A 7,798-nucleotide genomic window follows, 5' to 3' on the forward strand; every position below is an offset into this window, starting at 1 on the left:
GGAGGCTCACTGAGAAAATGCAGTCCTGACTATAGGCAAACTTGAAAGGCAGAGGGAAGGCCAATTCTTTGGAAAGAAACAAGAGCAAAAAGTGTACTATAATGCTAAGCTTTACAGCAGTTCATGGTTCACAAGGGCCATTCAGCACACAAACATTTAATAATAGGTGATGGGGAGCAACAAAACCAAAGGCATTGTTGGGACATTAGCCTAGGGCAGGGCTGGGGCCAGGGAGGAGTGGTCAGAGGACATTCCCTGCTCAGCAAACTCTGGGGCTCCTCTTGCTGCTTTCTGTTCGGCCCAACTTTAGCCCCTGGGCCTGTGCCTCACCTCCAGCGGCAGAAGAGGGTAAGGCAGGAACCTGGTCCGGTCTCTCCCAAGGGGCTATACAAGATGGCTGTTCAGCAGATAGGCTACCCACAGCTTTTCCCTGCATGGGCTTTGGGGGTTATTGAGTAAATACCCTAACATTCATGGGTTAGAGACCTGGATCCAAACAGGCTTTACTGCCCCTCCTGGCAATCTTGACCAATGCCCTTAGTCTGGCTGTGCCCATCTGGGAATAATACTGGGTTGCTGAGACCCGGTCAGAGAAACCCCACTTGGGTTTCCTACACTGTAAAGGGGTGTTACTGATTTTGCGCTTTTGCCCTGCCTGTCAAAGGGGGGACCTGGGGAGCGGCACTCTCCATACTCTTCCAGCTTTGACTGCCCCATATAAATGCTCTCTTTGAAATGGGCTGGGGGTGGGGTCAACCCATTGTGTCTGGGGCGGGGGCAGGGCAGGTAAGCCTGCTGTTGGCCATCCTGGGGGGATGGGGACTACACCCGGCCCCAGAGTGGTTCTGGGATATGGTGTCTGAATCCTCAGTGGCCACTGCTCCTTTGGCCCTGGCTGTGCAAAGGAATCACGAACACCGAGATGTCGTCGTAGGATACCTGCCCTTCCCCTGTGGGACCGTCGTCCTTCCCTTGTGTGCTGTGTATCAGCATTTTGGCCAGCTCCGAGAACCTGTGGGGATCATCCTACAGATGCACTTTGGAGCCAGAGGAAAGAGGCAAGGCAGCCCTCAGGGAGAACTTGCTGTGCAGGGCTGGACTTGCGGGGACTCGCTGTAGTCCAGCTGTGGCCCCGGGCAAGTTACTAGCATGGCAGGGCCACAGGTTGGACTGTGGGGATTTCCAAACCCAGAGATTTTGAAGGCCCACCAGTCACCCCCCAGAGAAGCTTGAGACAGCCCCACTCTGACCACCTGCCCTGAGCTGGGCTCATCATCAGCGCTGTCTTCTCAGCCATAACTACTTCCTGGTGTTGCTGCTGGCACCAGGCAGGTCCCCAGAAGCTACAGTACCTGTGTGGGTCCTCTTGGTTGCCAGGGAGGAAGCTCCGTACTAGCCGTGCCACCTGCTCATTGGACAGGACATCCCAGAGCCCGTCAGTTGCCATGACAACCACATCCTCCTCCTGCAGCTCCAGCTGGTCCACATCCAGTACAGTCACCTGCAAGTTAAGCCTGAGGATCCCTCACACTCCCTCCCCAGCTCCTGCCAGCCTCATCATCAGCCTTTCTGGGCAGACGAAAGCTGGTGTGGGCTGCCGCCTGCTCACCTGGGGGACAGAGAGCAAGAAGGGCTTGAGCTGAATGTTTGTGTCCAGGACTCTGAGCTGATGGTCTCCCAGGCCCCGGGAGACAGCCAGTGTTCCCAGTAACCGAGCCTGGGGACAAGGAAAACATGAGGTGATCACAAACCGTCCCAGCGAATATGCAAATAAAGTACGCAGAAGAGAACTGTGGTCCTCAGGTGCCCTGGGTGGAGGGATAGACGTCCGTAGCCTTGAAGCAGGATCCCTGACCCCAGCTACAGCCCCCAACAAGGAACGAAGGAGTTCCCACCTCCGCAGGGGGCTAGTTAAGAGGGGTTCTTAGAAGGGGCCAGTCACTGACCTGCCTACCCTGCCCATGGATCAGTGGGTACTTGAGATCCGACTTCTCCACGCACTTGTAGCTCCTACCAGGAGCAGACCCAGTATCAACCCAGGCCCTGCCCACCCCCTCGTCTCCCTGCCCCACCCTGGTGGAAGAGGACTGCCCCAAGGCCACACATGGGGCCTGGACATCAGGGTGCTCCCCTCTATCTCCCTACCCCACGTCGCTCACCAGCCTCTCATGTGGTGGTCCCGGAACAAAACTTTCTGCCCCAAGTCATCCCCCTTCAGTCGCCGGGGGAACTCCAGCCGGGTGAACTCACCAGCCAGAAGCTCAGGGTAGACAAAGGCCTGGGGTAGGGAGGCCATGCTCAGATCAGACTCTCTCAGGTGGCCTCTGGTGGCCCTGGACTCACAGGGCTCCACAGCCTCCCTCTGCCAAAGGCACCTACCAGCTGCTGGATCCGCTGCCGCTCAGTCTCTGGGGTGAACTCGGAGCTCAGGGGTCGCACCTCATCTTTCCGTACCAATATGGCCCTGGATGGGGTTGGGGAAGAGAGGGAGGAGAGGTCTCTGGGGCAAGGTCTGTGGGGCAGACTCAACCCTGGCTCATGGCCTCCCTCCTGTCGACCCCTCCTCCAGCCACCAGGGACCAGGTCTGCCTATGCCAGTCCTCGCTCAAAGCCCCCCACGACTACCTATGCCCTGCAGAGTAACGGCTCAGCCCTTGGGCCTGGCCTTGAGGTGTCCGCCTTCCCTGACATCTGCTGTCCACTCACACCTGACATGCCAGGTACTCGAGCAACTCAGTCAATCCCCATTTCCATCCCTCCACTTCCATCCCCCTTTCGCTGTCCCCACTGCCTCTGGTGCCCACCTGCCCGCCAGCTCTTACCTGCTATCCCCAGCGTTGGCCACATACAGCTTTCCCTGCAGGAACACAGCCACCAGGGCCGTGCAGCCGCCCACCTGGCCTGAGGCCTCCAGCTCCCGCCCGATCACCTCATCCTGGGGCAAAGCGAGCCACTTTAGCTGCTGCTTGTACTGCTCACCATACCACTCTGTCCCCAGTCCCCACCCTATAGTTCACTTCCCCACCAACAAGCCTGGCAGTCCCAACCCAAAGTCTAGCTATGACTCTGGGATCCCAGAGTGGTTGGAGGATCTAGACGTATCCCTTGGGAGGGAGAGAAGTGCTGTTCAGAACTGAGGAAGGGAAAGCAGCCCTGCACCAAGGACCAGCAGGATGCACACGGTATGCTGCATGTAAAAGCACCAAGCACACACCAGGTACTAGATAAATGGGAGGGATTACGATGACCACGACTAACAAGCCAACCCCATCCTGTCCTCCCAATGCAAAGATCCAAGGAGACCACTGCTGTGTGCAGGGATGCCCCACAGCCCGGGTCTCTCAGGTCCCTGGCCCCTTCCCAGCCAATGGCCACACTCACACATTCCTGGAAGGCATTCTCCAGAGCCCCGATCACCAAGTCTTCTGCCCTAATGCCCTTTTCTTCCACAAACTGGGGGTCACTGGGGCAGACGCAACGGCCGCTGAGGTGCATGGGGGGCTGAAGGGCCACCATGCCCTCTACCACGGCCTCCAGCTGCCGGCGCAGGCAGGAGTGCAGGGTGTTGGCAGCCAGAATGGCTGCAGCTGGACCACCGTGCCCATCAAACAGGGCCCAGTAATGACCTGTCAGGAACTGTACAGGAAGGACTTGGTGTCAGGCTGTGCCTGGCTTCCCCAGTTGTCCCCTGGCCCAGAGTGGGACTCTAGAGCAAGAACCTCAACCTGCAGTCCTGGTCCAAGTCCTGGTCCCCGGGCCGGGGCCCCGCTGTACTCACCTCCTCTGGGCACAAGGTCAGCCACTCCTGGTCCTCTTCGGCCCCAAACTCACATCTCCGTATGCACAGCTGCCCACAGGCTGCCTGATCCTCATTAAACTCCGATTTCTCTGCGTTGATGATCCTGAGGCCAGTAAGCATCAGTGACCCTTCAGGGACACACCCGCGTCCCCACCGGCAGAGACCAGAGCCGGTACACAGGAGGAGGAGCCCTACCTCGGAGGCAACAGCCCTCCTGCTGCCTCGGACACAGCCTAAGTCTCCTAACTGTTCAGTAAGGTCAGGGTAAGGCCAAACTCGGGGCTCAGCACCGCCCCCCTCCCGGAGCCTACCTTCTGCCTGGGGAGACCCGGGGCTCCCTCGCCTGTCCTCCACCCCGCCTCAGCCGGAGTCCCTGTCCCGTACGGCTCGGGCCACAACCCAGGGTGCGGTTGAGGGGGGCTCCCGGGCCCGCAGCGCCAGGGCTGGAACTCTAGCCGGTCCCCGCCTCATCTCGGAAGCCCCAGGGGTGCAGGGCGTCCCGGCTCGCTCGCGTCTCCGCGGGAGGCGGGAGTCCCAAAGAAGAGACTTGCGGAGGGGCGGGGGCTGGAGGGGCGGGAGGTGGGGGGGCTGTCCAGGGTCCCCGGGGAGGCCAGGAGGGGGGTGGCCACAGAGCTGGGGGGGGGGCTCGCTTGGCTTAGGCTGTTCTCTGGGGCGGCCCAGCGCGGGGGTGGCGGAGCAGGGCCGGGGGGGGGGGTCGGGGAGGGGGCAGGGGGTCGGGGAGGGGGCCGGGGGGCGGGGGGGGGGGGGGGCCCGGGGGGGGGCCGGGGCGGGCACTCACTCGGCGTAGCCTGCGTTCCAGGGCAGCGCGCGGCCCCGCGCAGGGCTGCGCACTGGCCGGGCGTCCGGGCGGCGCGGGGCGTCGGCGGAGCCGGAGCCGGGGCCCGAGCCCGAGCCGCGCAGGAAGCGGGGCCGCCGGTAGGGCACGGGGCTGGCGCGCGGTCGGGGCGGCCGCGGCGCGGGGAGCGGACCCCCCGGCAGGAAGCGGCGCCGGAACCAGCCGGCGGACATGGCGCGGCGGCAGGGGGCTGCCCGCGGGGCCCCGGGCGGGAGAAGGAAGCGGCGCGGGGGCGGGGCGGGGGCGGGGCGGGGGCGGGCGGGGCGGGGCCGGCGACGCCCCCAAACTCCGGCCTCCTGCGGGGGTGCGCGCGCGCGGCCGGGGCGCCTCGGGCTCGCGGAGCCTCGTGACGACCCCGAGGAGCTGAGGTCGCTGGCGGGCCCACTTCGCAGGCAAGACGACCGAGCCTCGAGGGGCCGAGCGGCTTTGGCCGCGTCCCACAGCCGCCCGAGCAGGCGGGTGCTGCTCCGCAGGCGCGGGGCGCGGCTTCGCGGGGGAGAGGGCGCCCCTGGCCTCCCGGGGGGTGACGGGGCGTCCGCAGCGCGGGGGCCTGCAGCCTGGTTCCGCGCCGCCGCCTCGGGCTCCTCCCGCCGGGCCCCGGCCTTGCGCAAGGGGAAGGCGGGAACAGGATGTGCTTGGAGGTGTCGGGCCGGCGCGTTGAGTAAGAGTCCCGGAGCACAGGGCTCCCTCGGGCGGCCTCCATTCCCCCTCTCCCCCCTCTCCGCCCCCCGGTGGGGCTCGGTGATCACCCCGGCCTTCCTCATCCTGAGGGGCTGCTCCCCACTTCGGAGACATCCTCCCAAACCACCGCCCCTCCAGTCAAGATGTCCTCTCTGGGCACACAGCAGGATCTTCCTTAGAGTGAGCAGAGGAATTCATGGTCCCCAAAGCCTCCAACCAGAGTTCAGACCCGGAACTAAGGGAAGTAGAAGACGTTCATCTTCGCTGGAGGGAAGATGTCGCAGTCTCTTAACCCCTGACTAGGGATCACGGGGGGGGGGGGGGGGGGGGGGGGGGGGGGGGTGGCGGCGGTCAGCAGCAGGGTCTTCCTTTCCCATCTGCACCTGAGTGCTGTCACCCGTCTGTCACTTACGCCCAACTCCTTGGAGGACTGTTATTTTTGTCTCATAAGTGGGGACTCTGAGGCCCATAGAGGGGAAGTGTCTTGATGTCCAGGGTGTGCTGTTTCCATTATGACAGTTCAGCTGACTCAGAACTCCCCACAAGGGATTTCTCTTCCCCTTTCCTCCTCCAAAAAGGCAGGCTTGCCAACTCAAGGTCCTTGAGGCCCTTAGCCCAGGCTCCCCAGGGAGAGCTGCAGGACGATTCCCTACCTTTGTCTCCTCACCAGGCCCTACTCCCTCTGGGCTGCTAGCCTTGCCCCATCGGGAGGTCCCCCTGCCCAAGGAGGACTGTTCTCGAGACAGGAAGCTGTGTGCCACGTCCCTCTCCTTCAGATGACTCCAGTCCAGAGTGGCTTGGGCTCAGTAAGATAACTTACTGGCCCCATTCGCTAATGGAGATGGTCTCCCCTGCTCTGTCGGTGAAGTCCTGGTGGATGGTGCTTGATCCCACTGGCAAGGGGGTGGGGGCAAAGTCAGAAAAAGCGTCCCAAAGGACACCTGAGCTATGCCCTTCCATTGGGACAGAAATGGATCAGGGACCCAGGGTGGGGTAGACCCAATTCAGTCTGTGGAGTTACCTCCTCATTCCTACCAGTCAATGGCTCAGGTTTTTAAAGTCTAAAATGAGAGAAAACAATACAGTCTATTCTTCCAACCCACTGGGTGGGATGAGCCCTGTCCTCTAAAGTCTATTTAGAGAAGCTCCTAAGGAATCACAGGTGATTTGTTGCTCAGAGTAGCCGTGGAGCCTATGGCAGTCCCATCCTCCCTGTCCCAAGGCAGTCTGAGTGTTTGTTCAGTGCCACAGAGGCTTCTCTGGCTTCTAGGTTCCTGGGAACCTCTATTCTTGCTTGGACTCCAAGCCTGACTCTCTTAGTTTTCGACCTCATTTTGCTGAAGCACATCCTCTAGTAACTCTCCAAGAAAGGATGACTGGAAGGTAAATCCCTGAGTCCTTGCAAGTCTGAAAGGACTGGTCTCAAAAGCCCCAACCCCCCCACTTTTTCTAAAGTAAGCTCTATGTCCAACATAGGGCAAAAGCCCTTGCTTTTTGACTGATATTTTGGCTCAGAATTCTGACTTGTCTGTTCATTGTCTTTTGACTGTTGCTGCCTGGCAATCCAGTGCCCCTCTCATTCCCAGACTTTTGGATTGGCCATTTGCCTTTTTCTTTCTCCAGAAGTTTCCAGGCACTTCCGTTTCTGTTGTCTGAAACTGTAGATGACGTTCCTTGGGGTGGGTCTCTCTTCACTACTGGGGTGAGCCCTCCCAGGGGGCCATGCAACTCCTCACCCCCCCAGTGACACCCTTCTGACTGTTCAAATGAACCCAAGCTTGTGCCCCCACTCCTGGCCAGACACCTCTCCTAAGTTAACTCAGCCAGCATGTGAAGGTAGGGAGGAACAAGTTTAGAAAAAAGAAAGATTTTTTTTTTAAAGAAAAATATTTTTATGCTACATTTTTCTCACTCACAATGAGAATAGCCTGGCTCAGTCAGTAGAATATGTGCCACTTGATCTCAGGGTCATGAGTTTAAGCCCCACATCGGGCATAGAGATTACTTAAAAAAATAAAAATAAAAAACCAAAATCTTTTTTTAAAAAACCCAAAATTCAAAAGGTGTAAAAGTTTATTTAGTAACAAGTCTCTGCCCACAACCCTATCCCCTCCCTGGCCATGCAGTTCCTCTCCCTGTGGAGACACCCAATATTACCAGTTTCTTGTAGACACTTCCAGGAATACCATGTATTCTGTGCAAATTCAAGAAAAATAAGTTGGTTTTGTTTGTTTTATTTTGTTTTACCTAGAGACAAGAAATAGTGAGTGTTGGCAAGGATGTGGGGAAAAGGGAACTCTTATGCACTGTTGGTAGGTCTATAAATGGGCTGCAGCCATTGTGGAAAACAGTATGGAGGTTCCTCAAAAATTAAAAATAGAACTACCATATGATCTAGCAATTCCACTTCTGGGTACTTATCTGAAGAAAGTGAAATCAACATCTTGAAAATATGTGCACCC

At 59.2% G+C, this 7,798-nt stretch overlaps 1 protein-coding gene across 1 annotated transcript; it reads right to left on the reverse strand.

Moving 5' to 3' along the window:
- Positions 1–92: 92 nt before the first annotated feature.
- PPM1M (protein phosphatase, Mg2+/Mn2+ dependent 1M) lies at positions 93–4,828 on the reverse strand. Its single transcript, XM_038566256.1, has 10 exons — positions 4,599–4,828; positions 3,779–3,902; positions 3,382–3,636; positions 2,823–2,935; positions 2,380–2,464; positions 2,160–2,278; positions 1,947–2,010; positions 1,610–1,717; positions 1,353–1,501; positions 93–1,012 (listed from the first exon to the last, which is right to left on the reverse strand). Exons 1-10 carry the CDS (start codon positions 4,826–4,828, stop codon positions 868–870), a joined length of 1,392 nt encoding a protein of 463 aa, XP_038422184.1. The 3' UTR covers positions 93–867.
- Positions 4,829–7,798: the final 2,970 nt, after the last annotated feature.

Source organism: Canis lupus, chromosome 20 (genome assembly GCF_011100685.1).
Source record: "Canis lupus familiaris isolate Mischka breed German Shepherd chromosome 20, alternate assembly UU_Cfam_GSD_1.0, whole genome shotgun sequence".
Taxonomy (NCBI): Eukaryota; Metazoa; Chordata; class Mammalia; order Carnivora; family Canidae; genus Canis; species Canis lupus.